The sequence below is a fragment of the Taudactylus pleione genome, unplaced genomic scaffold, assembly GCF_031769625.1.
Source record: "Taudactylus pleione unplaced genomic scaffold, aTauple2 ptg000479l, whole genome shotgun sequence".
Classification (NCBI taxonomy): Eukaryota; Metazoa; Chordata; class Amphibia; order Anura; family Myobatrachidae; genus Taudactylus; species Taudactylus pleione.
Window position 1 is genome coordinate 12287715 of NW_028284881.1, and position 19900 is coordinate 12307614.

Consider the following 19900-nt stretch of genomic DNA (forward strand, 5'->3'; position numbering starts at 1 on the left):
ACAATCCTAACTTTAGCACGTCCCTCCCGCAATCCTAATCCTAGCACTTCCCTTCCGCAATCCTAATACTAGCACTTTCCTCTTGCAATCCTAATCCCAGCACTTCCCTCCTGCAATCCTAACCCCAGCACTTCCCTCCCGCAATCCTAACCCCAGCACTTCCCTCCCGCAATCCTAATCCCTGCACTTCCCTCCCGCAATCCTAATCCTAGCACTTCCCTCCCGCAATCCTAATCCCTGCACTTCCCTCCCGCAATCCTAATCCTAGCACTTCCCTCCCGAAATCCTAATCCCTGCACTTCCCTCCCGCAATCCTAATCCTAGCACTTCCCTCCCGCAATCCTACTCCTAGCACTTCCCTTCCGCATTCCTAACCCTAGCACTTCCCTTCCGCAATCCTAAACCCAGCACTTCCCTCCCGCAATCCTAATCCTAGCACTTCCCTCCCGCAATCCTAATCCTAGCACTTCCCTCCCGAAATCCTAGCACTTCCATCCCACAAGAGTAACCCTAGCACTTTCCTCCCGCAATCCTAACCCTAGCACTTCCCTCCCGCATTCCTAACCCTAGCACTTCCCTCCCGCAATCCTAGCACTTCCCTCCCGCAATCCTGATCCTAGCACTTCCATCCCACAATCCTAGTACTTCCCTCCTGCAATCCTGATCCTAACACTTCCCTCCTGCAATCCTAATCCCAGCACTTCCCTCCCGCAATCCTAATCCTAGCACTTCCCTCTCGCATTCCTAACCCTAGCACTTCCCTCCCGCAATCCTAGCACTTCCATCCCACAAGAGTAACCCTAGCACTTTCCTCCCGCAATCCTAACCCTAGCACTTCCCTCCCGCAATCCTGATCCTAGCACTTCCATCCCACAATCCTAGTACTTCCCTCCTGCAATCCTGATCCTAGCACTTCCCTCCCACAAACCTAACCCTAGCACTTTCCTCCCGCAATCCTAACCCTAGCACTTCCCTCCTGCAATTCTGATCCTAGCACTTCCCTCCCACAATCCTAATCCTAGCACTTCCCTCCCGCAATCCTAACCCTAGCACTTCCCTCCCGCAATCCTAACCCTAGCACTTCCCTCCCGCAATCCTAACCCTAGCACTTCCCTCCCAAAATCCTAATCCTAGCACTTACCTCCCGCAATCCTAACCCTAGCACTTGCCTCCCACAATCCTAGCACTTCCCTCCCGCATTCCTAACCCTAGCACTTCCCTCCCACAAACCTAACCTTAGCACTTTGCTTCCATAATCCTAACCCTAGCACTTCCCTCCTGCAATCCTAATCCTAGCACTTCCCTCCCGCAAACTTAATCCTAGCACTTCCCTCCCGCAAACTTAATCCTAGCACTTCCCTCCCACAAACCTAACCCTAGCACTTTCCTCCCGCAATCCTAACAATAGCACTTCCCTCCCACAATCCTAACTTTAGCACGTCCCTCCCGCAATCCTAACCCTAGCACTTCCCTCCCAAAATCCTAATCCTAGCACTTCCCTCCCGCAATCCTAACTTTAGCACTTCCCTCCTGCAATCCTAACCCTAGCACTTCTCTCCCACAAACCTAACCCTAGCACTTTCCTCCCGCAATCCTAACCCTAGCACTTCCCTCCCAAAATCCTAACCCTAGCACTTCCCTCCCAAAATCCTAATCCTAGCACTTCCCTCCCACAATCCTAACTTTAGCATGTCCCTCCCGCAATCCTAACCCTAGCACTTCCCTCCCAAAATCCTAATCCTAGCACTTCCCTCCCACAATCCTTTACGTTAGCACGTCCCTCCCGCAATCCTAACCCTAGCACTTCCCTCCCAAAATCCTAATCCTAGCACTTCCCTCTCACAATCCTAACTTTAGCACGTCCCTCCCGCAATCCTAATCCTAGCACTTCCCTCCCGCAATCCTAATACTAGCACTTTCCTCTTGCAATCCTAATCCCAGCACTTCCCTCTCGCAATCCTAATCCCAGCACTTCCCTCCCGCAATCCTAATCCCTGCACTTCCCTCCCGCAATCCTAATCCTAGCACTTCCCTCCTGCAGCCTGACCCTAATGCTGGCATTCTGCAGAATGTCGAAAATTTTACATGTTGACATTTCAACAATGTCACTGACATAACTGTCAACATTGCGCTAACAGTAAGGAAGCTCTGGATGTATAAAGTGGGCAAATTTGTGCATTTATTTTTTGATACAGTAAATAAATGTGATTGGCTAGATGCTTCCAACTGATCAACTAAAAGGCAGCCCTAAAATGGGGATGCAGTCGGGATGCCAGTGGTGTAAATGCCGACCGTTGGCATCCCGACTGTTTAATCCCGGCGGGTGTCTAATGACCGGCGTCGATTTCCTGACGCCGGTCATTACATCTACGCAGGGAGCCCGTCACCCGGTTTACTGATCGAAGGTAAGACGGGCGACGGGCGCGGACAGCCGTGGGGGGGGGGACATACTTACCTTGGACGATCAGGATTTTCACCCCTGCCGGGCTCATGCTGTCGGTGGTAAATTGTATATGTATTCCCTAAAATGCAGTAACTTCCCTTTAGTAAGGCTTATTAAACAGACTAAAACCATGCACAATATAAATAAGTCATTGTTTCAAATTTTAATCAATCAAGCATATTTTTAAAGCAAAATCTTAAAATAGCCTTAATAACAATTAAAATTAAATTAATATAAATTTAAAGCATTTTGAAAATCCTTTGTGCCAATATATATATCCAAAAATTAGATTACAAAATTGTCTGATGTTATTAGGGAACCACTAAATCAATACAATGTTTTACTATAAATAATATGTTAAAATTGTGAATAGCATTATGCACCTGAATTGCAATAGTTGGTGATTGTAACAAGTAAAAAGATATAAAGTGTAACATTTCTTAATAGTTTGTGATGACAGCAGGTGTTACTAGTGCAATGCTTCGCCTGTCGCCTACATACAGTGTAGGCAGCCATTCATAGGTATGTAGTCAATTCAGTAAACCATTGTCCCCTGAATATCTGTCAAACTTTGTTTATTGGCTTTAAAGTGCCTCAGGGATGTCATTAATTCCTTCTGAGTTGATAGGTTGAATCAATATATATAAGAATTCAACTATGGCTGTCTCTATAGTGTATGTGTCAGGTGCAAGTATACTTACATCCTAATATATTGTATAATAAAATTACTATATTAAATACTACATAAACAATTGATGTATTTACCTTTATAATTTGCCATTTTGTCAATGTGGCTTCCAATAAGCAACTTTCTGTTCATTGACTAAAGCTCTTAATGAACAAGAACTATAGTCACTAATACTATACCTTAAATCTAACCAAAATTCCTGGGCTGTGGAGCATATTTGGTGGCTTATTGTACATTAGGTCACATATGACTACTGGATGTTTGTAAGACATTTAGGGGGAGATGTATCAAACCATGGAGAGTGCTAAAGTACCAACCAATCATTTCGTAGCTCGTTTTTCAAACACAGTCTATAAAATGACAGTTAAAAGTTGATTGGTTGGTACTTTATATCTCTGCACTTTATCTCTCTCCAAGGTTTGATACATCTCCCCCTTACACTGATCAAGACCATATTTTACTGGAATCCAGGACTCCTGAAGTTGGCAAAATACTAAAAGGGAGATAAAGTGGAGAAGGTGCCAAAAGCAACCAATCAACTTCTAGCTGGCATTGCTAACTAAAATGACAGACAGAAGCTGATTGGTTTTTCTAGTGCATCTTCTTCCCTTTCTCTCTCTCCATGGCTTGATACATCTCCCCCTAAGTGCTATCACAGCAGCTGTGGCCAGCCAATCAGTTATTCGCTTTTGAGCCTTAACTATTCCCTTCAGGGAACACATTGTTCTGTTTATCAAAATATCTGAATATCTCTTCCTGTCATTAGTTCCGAGACACGGAAGCACAACCCACAGAATAGAGCAACAACCTGTATCACAGAGAAAAAAGGAAGCGCCATCTCTGCCTGCATAATGAGAACAGCGGCGAACACAAGAAGGTCACTGGGAATAAAAGCTGTCCAGGCATAACTTTGGAGCACAGAAATGGGTGGAGGTTCCTGCCTGATTAAAATGATGTCAGAAAAGCATTATCTATTGATAGGAAATTGTATTTATTAAATACAATACATTGCCATTTCACTTTCCCCAAAATGGTTACATTTATCAAAGGTGTTACTGCTATCCAATGTTAAGCTATACATTGAATAGAACTCCAAACCATTGCTATATTCCTGTAAAGACACAGCTAATGTAGCTTCAGTGCTATAACACATGCCCCATTCCATAGATTCTTACTAAATACATATTTGCCTTAGAGGATGTCATTTTGGTCCAAGAGTGAAGCCCAGCACTAGTATTACTACTCGCGTCTCCTTAGTGACTGCTTTATTCTACCAAAGCTGCTCATTAATGGCTCTCATTATTTAATCAGTGGAGTTTTCCTTTTGATAGAGAATGATCACTTTTCTAAATAATGACTCCAGCTCCAATGTAATATCTACATTCCTTCTGACTGAATGCCATCACCGATAGAGAAATAAGATACCAGCTGTCCATAAACTCTTTGAACAACTAATTCATCTTCAGCATGTGAAAAACATGCAAGAAAGTTGAAACCTCTCCAGCATCAGCGAAACATCAGTGACAGGAAGGTATGGTGTCCATGTTCAGGAATCGGATGTGCATTTTTGTTTCAATATCAATTCCCTCCCAAATCTGGAAAATAAAAAAATGAAGACCTGTGAACCAAGATATATTAGTCACATGATCCAGGCATTCAATAATCTGAGCTCGCAAAGGAAACCAGATTTTGTTACATATGATATCACGCAGTGGATGTCTCCGTTTTATTGCCTCTGGGCCACAATTCACACAGTACAATTTTTTTAATCAAAAAATGTACAGGATTTTTTTCTGAATATTGTACTGCCCTAAGTTATTAAAATATGCATTTCTGGAAACTGCATGTTGTTACACAGCAAAACGCATTATAGAGGGACTATCCTCTATTGGACACCACTCACTCCATCCCTAAATAGCTATTTGTGGATCATTTTCCAAGTCATCTGGATGTCTCCGGGTATACCAACCATTTCTGCAAAACGTCTATCATTGCTAAAAGGCTGCACAGAGGTGCCTCATATGATAAATACCACACTCTTTCTACATATTGCTGGAAATCATTTATATGAACCGTTCGCTCTTTGCGGTCTGTTCACACCTCTAGGTCTGAACGAGCTAACAAAACTTGCGGTCATGTTTTGGAAAAATACGCCCCCTGGCCGCTCGCATCCTACGTCATGTCCGCTATTTATTAGATTAATCGAGTACATCGACCAGCGTATGAACTGCTCACTATTCTTGTGGTTGGTTTTTGCTACCACAATCTTGCGAGCAGTTCTGGCTATAAAATAACCCAGTGACGTGGTCAATGACGCTGCTGTATTAATTATGCACACCCATAAAACGCCCGTTTTGACCTTTAAGCACGCCTGCGTTCTGATCTCCACTCCCCGTTTTCAAGCACCTTCCCCTGTTACCACCCACATACGCCTCATTCTGCATTCGCTATTTAGCGAACAAATGATTTTCGGCCGCACTGACTGGTTCGCGCATGCGTATTACGATCCGTACGCATGCGCAGTTGGGCAAACATCGCTCGGAGCGAACGAGCGGCCGCTTACGAGCGGCTCTGAATCAGGCCCTGAGGTCAGATTTTTCAATTGTGATGTTTAGCCGCCATTTTTACTTTTATGGTTTTCACTGGCCCTTATTGTAGGGTGCATTTTTTATGCCATTGAAATGTATTTATCTATATTATTGAGCTTCTGTTAATGTTTATTTTATACAGAACTGCATTCTAGCTACGGAATGGGATTGAAATGCCAGCGACTGTTTAGCAACAGTAGGAGATCCCGACTGGGGCAGGTAATTATTCTAACCCAACTCTTGCCCCCCCCCCCCCCACTTAACCCTCCTTTAGTGGTGCCTAACCCTAACCTTCCCCCTGGGGTGCCTAACCTAACCTAGCGTTCCCGCTAGGCTGTTTTAACGGGGCGCGGAGGGCATAAAGCACCCTGCCCTCACAGCCTGCGGATGCCGTCTTCACCCGCGGGTCGCAGTGTCCCGCGGGTGGAGAAATGTGCAGTGACCCGGTCACCGCCGGGCATCACTGTCTGCAGCACTTGGGGGCTGCCCGGTGTGTCCGTAAGTGCCGGGCACGTCCCCAAGTATGACGAAAAGGGGACGCGTCTTATAGACACGCCCCCTTTTCATGACCACGCCCCCTTTTCGGCCGCGCGCGCGCACAAGGTTGCCCTCTCTAGCTCCGGCGCCCTGCCTGCCGCCGGAGCTAGAGTGAACACTACTAACCCCCACTACCTGTGCCCTAAACCTAACATCCCCCAGGTGCTCCCTAACCCTCCCCGCTAGGTGTGACTAACCCTCATCCCCCCACCCCCCAAACCTAACCCCACTAGAGTGCCTAATCCTAACCCTCCCCCCGCGGCTAACGCTAAGTGCACCCTGGACTTACCTTCGTTCGGGCTGGCGTCCTCGGGATTGATACAGGTGTCGGTATTTCGACGCCTATGTTAAATCCCTTGCCAGGATTCCGCTATCGGGATTGAGACCTCTCATAACTACATTCCCTGTTTACTAATATGTTTCATCACACATATATAGAGCTGTTCACTTTCTCCTATTTGTGTAGATTACAAAAAATAAATAAAAAGGTTTTAAAAGAGGACATTGTCTAATGATTTACATATAACGATCATTCCACTATGCCTAGGTATGATATTGCTATTACTGTACAAATGATCTAACATGGATGAGGATCAAGTCATACCTGTTTCCCTAGTACAAAATAATGTCCAGGACAAGAACCACTTTAACCTGCTCTGCTTGATATGGACACATTTTACATATGTATCATAAACTCCTCCAGTAAGCCATAAATGTCATGCAGAATACAAATTACACAATTTCTGCCCATCCCCAGCTGCAGCTCCTAAAATATACTGGGAGGTTAATTGGTTTCTGTTCACATTGTACCATGTGTGTTTGATACAGAGTTTAAAGCATAAGCTCCACGCTGGGGGCTGGCAGACATTCTCTGCAAACCTCTGCGTAATATGTTTTCACTATAAAAGGTTAATAATAATCACAGCCTAAATATTTATGAAAAAGGTTCACTTCTATTTAGATGTTGCATACCATCAGGAATTGGGACAAAGGGAAAAAAAATGTAAACTACGTCTATTTTTGGGCAAATTAAAGGTGCGTACCCACTTGCCGACTGAGGAACGTTTGAACGATTACGACATTGTAATCGTACAGTCATTCCTCATCCTGTAGGTGCCCACACTGAACGATAAGTCATTCAGTGCAGGCACCCTGCCTCATCCCCGAACATGCCCAATCTGTCGTTATCGGCAGATTGAGTAGCATGTTCAGGCGATGATTGATGTCGGAAACGACCAGCAGGAGCGCGCATTGCTGGTCGTTTCCGACATTAAACTGCCCGTTTTATGCACTATTAATGAGCGGTTGAACGATTATGATGTCGTAATCGTTCAATCGCTCTGTTTAATCGGCAAGTGGATAGGTGGCTTAAGTCTGTGGGATAACTTTTACAATACTGTACTTAAGAGCTTAAAATAACTATTAAAATTGTCTTATTTCATTTCTGTCTGATTTTCCCTGATGTATTATTTATAAAATAAAATGGTATTCCTATTTAAAAAGCTAATTTAAAACAATAGAAAAAAATGTAGATTTGTGTGGTCAGAAAGAGGCAAAAAAAAAGCCCATCTGGTCATCAAGTAATTTACCAAACATCAAGAAATTTTGTGTTTTTGATGGTGCTTTCAAAACAAACAAAAAAAAAACCCAAAAAAACCTAAGGGGGCAGTGCGCTGAGCTTCCTAGTCTCGTTTTATGTAAATTCATTCTCACCTCACACTAAAAACATTGCAAGTTCCTTAAATGGACATAACGGTCACAAATATTGTATCTAATGTTCCTTTACTTATGAGCATCAGCCAAATGTATATCAAATAGGCACATACCAGCAACATTGTGCAAAGCAGTATGAAAGCTTTTAATTATGGTATGATGTATCACGGCCAGCAAAAGTTCAGATTGGAAACCTAATGCATGTAGCTGTAACATGCCTATGACTTATTGTCACATGTATGAATAAAACACTTGTCACATGATGGCCTATCTTTTAATCATTTTGAGTCCATTTGCACATAGCCTATATTCACACTGTTTTTATGGTCTATGGAGAGGCTGTAGTATTGCGTATTGTTTGCCTAGTTTGTCAATTAGGATGGCACAAAGAATTGAGTGTTTGATAAAAATGACTCCACAAACAAATATATATATATATATTTCCACAAAATATTACCCCTCAGAGAACTCCATATTTTACTCCATTATAATAATTTGCACTAATTAATATAGCTTACAAAATACAAAAAAAATAGTTTAAAACCCACAGACAGGGCCGTAACTAGGGTAGTACGACCAGTGCCATGGCACAGGGCACTGCAGGGCAGGGGGCGCTGTTTGGGCTGTCAGGTTTCCTGTATATTATCATTCTCACTTGTAGCTTCCTCTTCTTTTATCCCCAGTATCTCCTGGCCTCCCGTATCTCTTCCCTGGCTCTTCCCCGTGAGGCCATGGCCCTTTTTCAGGTGCACTATCTTATGTCCCTAGTTAAAAATTGGGAGGGGGCACCAAAAAGTCTAGTTACGGCTCTGCCCACAGATACTGCAAATATTGTATAAAACTAAAAAAAAATCCATGAATCACAAGCCACATGTATTCAATATTGTGCCTAATAAACACTACTGCTACTCAGGGCCGGAGCTAGGTTTTGCTGTGCCCAGCGCTGCCCTTTGTTGCCACCTCTTCCCTCCCCTGCTCCCTCCGCCTGACCGTATATACCGAATTTAGCGCAGGGTGGGAGGGAGGGCTTTGCCTGCGCCTGCCGGATACAATGGCGCTCTGGGCGACGGACCTGCTTGCCCGTGCCTGAAGCCACCACTGCTGCTAATATACAAAAGAAACTTAGAGACAGACCATTGCATATTAACCAGCAATTATATATAAATACAGAAATTTAATTATTTTGAGCATTTGAATAATGGTGAGAACTTAAAAAAAAATCTCTCTTCAACCAGAATTTATATTAATGGTTTGTATTTACACAACATTGTTTTTAAATCATTACAATTGTTTGCTTCATAGATTGTTTACTGCAGTGGTTCTCAAACTCTGTCCTCAGGACCCCACACAGGTCACATTTCCAGGTCACCCAGCAGGTGCACAGGTGTATTCATTACTCACGGAAACATTTCAAAAGATCCACAGGTGGAGATAATTATTTCACTTGTGATTGCCAGGAAAACATGAACTGTTTGGGGTCCTGAGGACCGAGTTTGAGAACCTATGGCTTACTGGTTAGGTGGAAATCCTATAGGTGTTTCCTAATTTCTGCATGACATTCAGATGTACCAAAATCACATTTAATGCTTTCATTGAAAAGTGCTTCATCTTTAAATAATATGTATTACATTTGGTCACAATTTGGGTGTTGGTGTGAGCTCATTTGAGTGATATTTTGTAGGTATTCTATATGTTTACATGTATTAATGTGATCAGGGCCGTAGCTAGGGTGGTGCGGACGGTGCCATCACACAGGGCACCACAGGTCAGGGGGCGCTATTTGGGCCTGTCAAATTTCTGTTTATTATCATTCTCACTTGTAGCTTCCTCTTATTTCATCCCCAGCATCTCCTGGCCTCTCCTAGCTCTTCCCTGGCCCTTCCCCATGAGGCCATGGCCCTCTCTCAGGTGCACTATATTATGTCCCTATTTATCCCCAGCATCTCCTGGCCTCCCCTATCTCTTCCCTGGCCCTTCCCCATGAAGCCATGGCCCTCTCTCAGGTGCACTATATTATGTCCCTATTTATCCCCAGCATCTCCTGGCCTCCCCTATCTCTTCCCTGGCCCTTCCCCATGAAGCCATGGCCCTTTTTTGGGTGCATTATGTCCCTTTGAAAAATGAGGGAGGCGCCAATGCTCTTTCTGGCACAGGGCACCAAAAAGTCTAGTTACGGCTCTGTGTGTTACTGAACATCTGACTGTATTTGCATTAGTAACTGGAGATTCTTTTCTATACAGTATATGTGATAATCTCGCTGCACAGCAGCAATTGGTTTGATTCTCTTCCCTTCTGGACTCTGCATTGCAGGATAAGGGATTCTCTATGGCATCGATCCTATTAGCTGTGAGTCAACTCGCAGTGTAAGTACCGCTATATGTTGCACGTACGGTACCCGACTCATTGATTTTTTTTCGCGGCAGTATAGGGCTGAGTACAAAACTCTGAAAGATATGGCCGCAATCTAATAGGATTGACCCCTTGTATTTTATATGAATATTCTTTTGCTAAGTCCATTTGCACAGCTATTGTACTGTTTTTGTATTTTAGTGTGTACTTACGTTTGATTTTCCTGATGACTAACCTAAACGTATAATCACTATGAGGAGGGCCTTCAAAATATATAACATTTTCTCTGATCAATTTGTATAACAAGTTTCTATTTTATTCCTTTACTGGAAACTTACTCTATAATTTCAGTCGTACACATATAAGGAGTTAATTTTGGATGGGAGTTGTACAGTGTTAATCTGTATTTCTACTTCAGGGTCCATAGGGTATCCACAGGATACCTTGGGGTATAGGTGTGACGTCAGTCGCAGGGCACCAAAGAGTTAAGCTTTCAGCCTCCCAGGATGCACTAGGTCCCCCTCCTATACCCCGCCCCCGGGCCAAGGCACCTCAGTTTAGTTTGGTGCCCGGCCGGAGTCGGGTGCACCTGTTGGAGTGGGGGCTAGAAGAGCCCCTGAAGCTTATTCTTCATGCAGCTGTGGCTGCACATCTGGATGTACAGCATGGACAGTCAGTCCTGACGTCCATGCTGTCTTCCCTACACCCCGCCGGTACCAGAACGCCGGTACTGATCCGGGGATGCTGGTGGGCGTCTGGGGTCACAGCTAGCGGTGACCCCAGATGCTCCGGACCATGGCCGGATTCAAGGGGGACAGAGGTAAGCAGCGGGGTCCCGCGGTGGGTCCCCGCTGATCACATGGTCCTAAGTCCCCAGGCAGGGGGCTCCCTGGGGACTGGCTGCAGCGTGGAGCCAGGCGACCAACCTGCGCTTCCACTACCCCCTGGGACAGCGGACCGCAGCAGAGCGGTAGCGCTGCGGCGTCCCAGGGGTTAAATGCATGCCAGGGGAGCGCGCCTTCCCTGTCTCACAGCCGGCGCCTCCCCCGCTGCACACAGCCCTCTCTGCATGCTGCCGACTGGTCCTGTGGCAGCGCTCCTCCCCCAGGCCAGCCTCCTCTCTGCTCCTCGGCGGCCATCTTCTCCAGAACGCATGGTGAACGCTGCTGGAAGCGCTGGACGGAAGCATCGTGGTCTGGGTCCCCCCGCATACCTCTCCTCCGCTGTGGTCAGGTCTGTGTATGCAGCGCTGTGTCCTACCAGGCCCTGTGTCTGTGTAGTTGAGTGATCAGCGCTGTTAGTGCAGGAATTGTTATTTTTCTGCATTGTATGTGACTGTGCTAGCGCTGCTGCCTGTAATCTTTTCTTCTCTAAACTGTCAGCTTTATTACTGTCCCTGTTCTTTCTGCTAAAGCCCTTGCGGTGCGGTGCTGCAGGGTGGTCTCTCGCCTATTTAATACTTAATTGGTGAGAGAGGTCACATACGTGGTGCCATCATGTCTGAAAGTGATTTTCCCCTCCGGCTACAGTGTACCACGTGCAAAGTACCGTTAGCGGAGGGGGAGGGTAGCGCGGAGGGCCTTTGCCGGCAGTGTTTGTCCATGGCGCGGCCTATTACGGTTACAGCACCGGTACAGGAGCCGCCCTGGGCTTGTTTCGCTCAGGCGTTAACAGCTTTAGTGGGCCAGTTAGCTCCGCAGCCCGCGTTTACTCCGATGGGTTTGTCCCAGCAGTCTGTGGTGTCGTCACCCATGCAGGGGTTCCCACGACAATTGGTGGTACCCCACAGTCTCCCTATTTCCCCGCTCCCGGGTTCTCAGGAGCCAGCGTGGGTTAACTCCCTGACGAGTTCTGTACAGCACTTGTCGGATGTGTTGCAAGGGGAGTCTGTGATGCGGTCTCATAAAAGGCCGGTGGCGTCTCTGTCCGCTCCTTATGAGGATAACGAAGGGACGTCTGATGATGGGGAGATTCTAGATCCTTACGATCAGGAACCTCTCCATACTAAGGACGCTGATGCTAAGTCCAAAGTATATATTCCTGGACTTATTCGGGCGGTCCGCACAGCCTTGGTGATTGAGGACGAAGTTCCCCCAGCGGCTAAATCTAAGTATGCCTTTTTCAAAGATGTGAAGGGCGATGCCACAGTCTTTCCTCTTTCGGGTCAGTTGGTGGACCATTTAGAGGAGGCGTGGAAACAACCTGGCAAAAGATACCAGCCGCAGAGACGCCTGGCGGTGGCTTATCCGTTCGCGGATAATTATTTTGCGAAGTGGGAATCCCCTCCACAGGTTGATTCTCACGTGACCCGTCTTGTCCGTAGTGCCACATTGCCGATGCCATCCATGTCCTCCCTTAAGGATGCTACGGACCGCAAGGTAGAAATCTGCCTGAAGTCCGCTTATTCCCTTGCTGGGGGGGCAGCACGGCCGGCTATGGCCATTTGCTGGGTTGCCAGAGCGATGGAGCGCTGGGCGGATTCATTAGAGGCTTCTTTTGAATCCGACTGTCCGGCCGATCAGGCGGAGTTGATTGGCAATCTCCGTGATTCGGCCACCTACATCAACGAGGCGGCTCTAGACATTAGTACTCTGGTGTCTAGAATTTCTTCAGCAGCGGTAGCTGCTCGTCGCACCTTGTGGCTGCGATCCTGGAAGGCGGACGCAGATTCCAAGAAAGGTCTGGAAGCGTTGCCGTTTACCGGAGAAGTTCTCTTCGGTCCGGATCTGGATAAGATTGTGGCCACGCTGGCGGCAGCCAAATCTGCCTGTCTCCCGTCGGCCGCTGCTCCTTCTGGTTCGGGACCATCGTCCTTTCGGTCATCTAGGGCCCAGGGCAGGCCCAAACCACAGTCGTTTCCTCGACAGGCTGGCCCTAAGAAATCGGTCAAGCCCCGGAAGCAGGCATGGAGTACCAGACGTCCGGCCCCCAAGCCAGATGGCAAGCCTGCGGCCTGACGGTCCGGGCCTCCCTTTGGGGGATCCCAGGGTGGGAGGCCGCCTGCTACAGTTCGCCCAGTGTTGGTCGACCACTACGACAGACACTTGGGTTCTGGAGGTGGTTTCCCACGGATACGCCCTCTCCTTCCGGCACAGACCCCCGGCTCGCTTCTTCACCACGGGTCTCCCATCAGACCGGAACAAGGCTACGGAGCTGCGGAAGGTATTGCACACTATGCTCCAGGCTGGAGTTATAGTGGCGGTTCCATTCTCCCAGAGGGGCCAGGGTTTCTATTCAAATCTATTTTTGGTACAGAAACCCAATGGGTCATATCGTCCGATTCTCAACCTCAAAGCACTCAACAAGTCTTTGCGGGTCCCGAAGTTTCGGATGGAGACCCTACGGTCCATCATTCTGGCGCTGGAACCTGGGGACTACTTGGTGTCATTGGACATACAGGACGCTTACCTGCATGTCCCTATTCTTTGGCGCCATCAACAGTTCCTCAGGTTTGCAATCAGCAGCGACCACTTCCAGTTTCGGGCGTTACCTTTTGGCCTGGCAACAGCACCACGTGTTTTCACCAAGGTGATGGCGGTCATGGCGGCTTCTCTGCGGCTGCAGGGAGTCCGCATGTTGCCGTATTTGGACGACCTGTTATTGGTGGCAGGATCTCCAGAGCTCCTGTTACGCCACTTGGACCTGACCATTGCACTGCTGCAACGGCACGGCTGGCTAATCAACTGGCAGAAGTCCACTCTAATCCCGTCTCGGAGGATTCTGCATCTTGGAGCCTTATTGGACTCGGGACAGCAAAGGATCTTCGTGACGGAGGACAAGATCTCTGCTTTACAGTCAAGGGTGCGCAGTTGTCTGCACAGCCGCCGGGTGTCCTTACACTCGGCGATGAGGTTACTGGGCTCCATGGTGTCGGTGTTCGACATGGTGGAATACGCCCAGTTTCACTCCAGACCTCTGCAGCACCTGATCCTGTCCAAGTGGAACGGGCTGACTCAGTCTCTGAAGTCCCAGACGATTGTGCTCACCCAGGAGGTTCGCCTGTCCCTTACGTGGTGGTTACAGACGACCCACCTCAACAAGGGACGTCCGTTCTGGGTTCCAAATTGGGTCCTGTTGACAACGGACGCCAGTCTTCGGGGCTGGGGAGCAGTTTCGGGTCCACACTTGTTCCAGGGCAGGTGGACGCCGACAGAAGCGGAGCTTCCAATAAATATCTTGGAACTCCGTGCGGTCTTCAATGCTCTCCAGCAGGCACAGCGGTTTCTCCAGGGTCGCCCGGTGCAGGTCCAGTCGGACAACGCTACCACCGTGGCCTACATAAACAGGCAAGGAGGAACTCGCAGTCGGGCGGCTCTCGTAGAGGTCTCTCGGATCCTGGTTTGGGCGGAGCGCAATCTTCCGGCCATATCAGCGGTCTTCATCCCGGGAGTGCTCAATTGGGAGGCGGACTTTCTAAGTCGCCAGGACGTTCATCCGGGGGAATGGTCCCTGCACCCGGACGTTTTTCAACTACTGGTGGACAGGTGGGGTCTTCCAGAAATCGACCTCATGGCGTCCCGGCACAACAACAAGTTGCCGGTGTACGGGTCTCGCACAAGAGACGAAGGGGCGTCTCTGGTGGATGCTCTGTCCGTCCGGTGGACGTTCCGGTTCGCATACCTGTTCCCTCCGGTCTCCCTTCTTCCACGGGTAATCCGGAAATTCAAACAGGAAGGAGGGACGCTCCTGTTGATAGCTCCCGCGTGGCCCAGACGGCACTGGTTCTCAGACCTTCAGGGTCTGTCCGTGGACATTCCTCTGCGGTTGCCGCTACGACCGGACCTTCTGTCTCAGGGTCCTTGCCTTCACCCGGACCTGACTCGGCTGTCTTTGACGGCGTGGCTGTTGAGACGGCCATGCTGAGGTCCCGGGGGTTTTCCAGCTCTGTGGTGCGTACCATGTTACGAGCTCGGAAACCGTCTTCCGCGAGGATATACCATCGCGTGTGGCATACGTTCTTCCAGTGGTGTCGACCGAGAGGTTATGCACCGCGGGAGTTTTCGTCTGTCTCGGATTCTCGCCTTCCTGCAAGCGGGACTAGATCATGGGCTTCGCCTTGCTTCTTTGAAGGTACAGGTTTCGGCCCTATCTGTCTGGTTTCACCGTAGGATTGCTACAATCCCGGATGTGCGCACCTTTATGCAGGGTGTTCTCCGCATTCAGCCGCCCTTTGTTCCACCTGTGGCGCCTTGGGATTTGGCTGTGGTCCTGAGGGCTCTCCAAGGACCGCCGTTTGAACCACTGGGCTCAGTGGATCTTAAATGGCTAACAGCTAAGACTGTTTTCCTTCTGGCCATTGCTTCGGCCAGACGTGTTTCTGAGTTAGGGGCTCTTTCTTGTAGACCCCCTTTCTTGGTTTTTTATGGGAACAGGGCAGTGCTCCGCACTCGGCCCGAGTTTCTTCCCAAAGTTATTTCCCAGTTTCATATTAACGAGGAAATAGTTGTTCCGGCCTTTAACTCACCGGGTCTTTCCGTGGGTGAGGCCTCTTTGGATGTTGTGCGGGCCTTAAGGACTTATGTTGACCGCACTTCTTCGTTTAGGAAGTCGGACGCTTTGTTTGTCCTCTTTGGCTTCCGTAAAAAGGGTTGGCCTGCTTCAAAGCAAACTTTGGCAGCCTGGATCCGTATGGCTATTTCTGAAGCTTATCTTCATGAAGGCCTACCGGTCCCTCCTTCTCTGAAGGCTCATTCCACTAGGTCTGTGGGTCCTTCGTGGGCAGCTCGACGTGGTGCCTCGGCAGTTCAGATCTGCAAGGCTGCTACGTGGTCTTCTGTCCATACCTTCGTGAGGTATTACAGGTTTGACACCTTCGCCTCTCAGGATGCTTCCTTCGGGCGGCGGATTCTCCTTTCTGCACAGGAGCGTCCCCACCCTTAAAGGATACTGCTTTGGGACATCCCCAAGGTATCCTGTGGATACCCTATGGACCCTGAAGTAGAAAATATGAGATATGGTAAGAACTTACCCTTGTTATCTCTATTTCTACGAAGTCCATAGGGTTCCACAGGACTCCCGCCCTGTCGCACCTGTGCTGCAGATGGGCTTTGCTCTGGTCACCGGTTTTCCGTCTCCCTCTGGTGAGAATGTGATTCTTGTATGTGTCCAGATCTTTGTTCTCTCTCTTCCTTCTCCTCCTCCGGCCTATGGCTTGGTAACTAACTGAGGTGCCTTGGCCCGGGGGCGGGGTATAGGAGGGGGACCTAGTGCATCCTGGGAGGCTGAAAGCTTAACTCTTTGGTGCCCTGCGACTGACGTCACACCTATACCCCAAGGTATCCTGTGGAACCCTATGGACTTCGTAGAAATAGAGATAACAAGGGTAAGTTCTTACCATATCTCATATTATTTTAGCTGCCTAGCCCTTAATACATAAACCCACACTCCTCCTGAATGGGTAACAGTAGTTACCGCCTGACAGCGATATCACCAAATAACTGATAGAGTTCCTTTCATCTCAGCCCTTTTACAGACAGTTATTTATTTAAACCCTTTTACCACTGGAGAACACATTCTTAATTTATTCCCTTCATCCACTACCCCACCCTCACCTGAAATGTGCAGCATTGCAGACTGTCCTTAACCCTATGGGGAGAATTTATGAAGCAGGGGCTTCTGTGAGCCGCTGCTTCCTGGCAGGTTGCAGGTACATATTTAAAACGGCATCCCGGAGTCAGTGTAAACCACGCCGGCGCTTTACACTGACTCCGAGTGCCGTTTACAGTATTCACCTGCAATCCGCCGGGAAGCAGCGGCTTACAGAAGCTGCTGCTTCGTAAATTCTTCCCTATAAGTAAAAACTTCAATGGAAGTGATTTTATGGCCTATTGTGAGCTGCAGATGGATTTAGTATATATTTTTAGTAGAGATGAGCAGTTCGGTTTTGGCTTGGATCTTGCCACCAAGTTCGGATCTCAAAATGAGGCAAAACGTCATTTTTCACGGACATTTGTGCAGAGATGTCAGTGAAAGATGACGTTTTGCCTCGTTCTGAGATCTAAACTTGGCCAGAAATGGGACGGTTTCTAGGTACTCAGAACTCCCCCCAACCCCCCCCCCCCTGAGTGCGCTACTGATTTTATACATTTATAACCCAATCAATTTTCACATATAATAGGCCAAAAAAAAGTTGTTTTTTTATATGAATTTTGTATCTTTTTATCTAAAATGACATATGGTATTTTGTTATAGATTTATTTTGTTTTTTTTCTAGTTACAGGCCAACAGCATCTTTTTATGGGACTGGTTAATATACATGTAAAATAATAAATAATAAAATATTTTACTAATACACTGTACATACCATGGAAATGCAATGATATTTTTATATTTTAGTAAAATTTACTATATTTATATTTTTCCATGTCATATATCTATTTTACTTTATTAGTGATCATCTTCTACCTAACATCTTTTTTTTTTTGTGCGGTTATAAAAATAGGGCAGCCAGTTGGATATAACCCCATACAAAGAAATGGTGCCATGAGGTTCTAGCAATCCGCTATGCTCTTCATTGCTGAGAATACTGCAGGAGAGAGCAGCACTCATTTTCCATTGCTCTCTGCAGTTTGTACGTCTGCCACAACAACCCTCTCCTACCCGCTGGCACAGGCACCTGCATAATACAGCTCTATCCTTCAGAAGCGAGTGATCGCTTCCTGCCACACCAATCACTGGCGTATGCTCAGAAGCACTGTACAATTACTACAACTGTTAACATATTACAACAAACGACTTAGGAAGAATAGAACTGTATGATGCAGTTGCAAACAGACAATATAACACATAAAAACAATATACAGATAGTACTAACTTATTAGGTTTGGTGTTTAGTGTAGTGAGAAAAATTCACCTGATTGTGTTGCACTAACCCTATTCATTCCATATGTGATAATCGTAGTGTAGAACAATCATGTAATCGGGCTACAAGAAGTTTATTTCATGCCAGCACACTAGAAAATTATTAAATCAAACCAAAACTCCCAGAAAAAAATAAATAAATAATCGCTCAAATAGGGGTTGGCTGCAATATAATTGTATTGTTCAGCCAAAAAATGATCAACAAAATCTGCATATATGCAGATGCACGGATCTACTCAGCATATAGGATTAAGGCCCTCATTCAGAGCCGGATGCTCTGAGCAGAGCGCTCGCTCTGAATGAGGGCCGTCCTCCATAAAAATGGAGCGTCCTCCCGGACGCTCGTATAGCTGTGGGTCACCACCCACAGCCTATACGAGCGTGCAGTTTGATGGCCGCGATGGTCTTGACCATCGCGACCATCGAAACTGCGAGCCGGAGCCTGCGGTTGAGGTTTTCAACCGCAAGACCCGGAGTGATTTTGGCTCTATCAGAGCCAAAATCACTCCCACTGACATCACTAGTGATGTCAGTGGGCCGGCTTCTGACGGTAGGCGTTCCCTTAGGAACGCCCCCGTCAGGGAGGCACGCCCCTGGCACGCCCACCAAAGGGGGCGTGCTGTCAATCAATATCGACAGCACGCCCCCTTTGATCAGACACAACGAGCGAAGGAAAGTCCTTCGCTCGTCGCGTCTGGCGCATGCGCACGACGGAGCTCCCTCCGTCGTGCGCATGCTCAGTGCAGAACATCGACCCACTTGCGAGCGGACAGCCGCTCGCGAGTGGGTCTGAATCAGGCCCTAAATGCGTATATTTGAATAAAGCATGATGATGCGCTTTTTGATGACTAGTAAAGGGACCCGCCATATGCCAGGTCACCTCAGTCTACATGAACTCCACCCGTCGTCCTTCCCATATCTTTGGTTCTGTCCTGCTCTGCCCCATCCCGCCTCCATACTTACCCCGTTCCCGGTGGCCTGGTAAGTTCTCCTCCTCTACAGATAGGTCTGTCCCATAACCCTAGCAGTGGGAACCACCAAGGCCGTAGCTAGGTTAGTGCGGCCGGTGCCATGACACCACAGGTCAGGGGCCGCTGTTTGGACCTATCAAATGTATTTATCATCATTCTCACTTGTAGCTTCCTCTTATTTCATCCCCAGCAGCTCCTGGCCTCCTCTATCTCTTCCCTGGCCCTTCCCCATGAGACCATGGTCCTTTTTTGTGTGCAATATGTCCTTTTGAAAAATGAGGGGAGCGCCAATGCTCTTTCTGGCACAGGGCACCAAAAATTCTAGTTACGGCTCTGGGAACCACTCAGGTGGGAGAACTACATTTATTTTAGTTTTTTATTATAATGTATATTTACACTTATCTCATACACCCGCAACCAAAATGCCTCCTAACAGGCACATGAGTGGATTTCTGCAGATCTACATCTGACAACATTTGCAGTAACATGCCCTTACTGTACATTGCCTGTGTGAGAATGCCCCCTCCCGTCTCTGTTCCGCCTCTCTGGATGTAAGGGTTCATAATTCCAAATTGTGGCATATTCGCATGTATTCCCGCAGCAGCGCAGGCTCGCACTCTATATACTTAGCCCACAGTGCGAAAATAAGCAATATACGCCACGCTAACTGTTGTAAGACTCACTCTGCAGCAGCCCTGACAGTATTTATTTCTGCCATACTGGCCATAAATAATGTATTTCCAGGCCATTG

General features: G+C 47.6%; 1 protein-coding gene across 1 annotated transcript in view; it reads right to left on the reverse strand.

Moving 5' to 3' along the window:
- Window positions 1–2800: 2800 nt before the first annotated feature.
- The window catches only part of TESC (tescalcin), a 105233-nt gene continuing 88133 nt past the window's right edge, over window positions 2801–19900 (reverse strand). Inside the window, exon 8 of the mRNA XM_088449101.1 lies at window positions 2801–4726. Coding sequence (XP_088305227.1) covers window positions 4649–4726 — 78 coding nt within the window. The 3' untranslated portion in view covers window positions 2801–4648. The remainder of the gene's footprint in view (window positions 4727–19900) is intronic.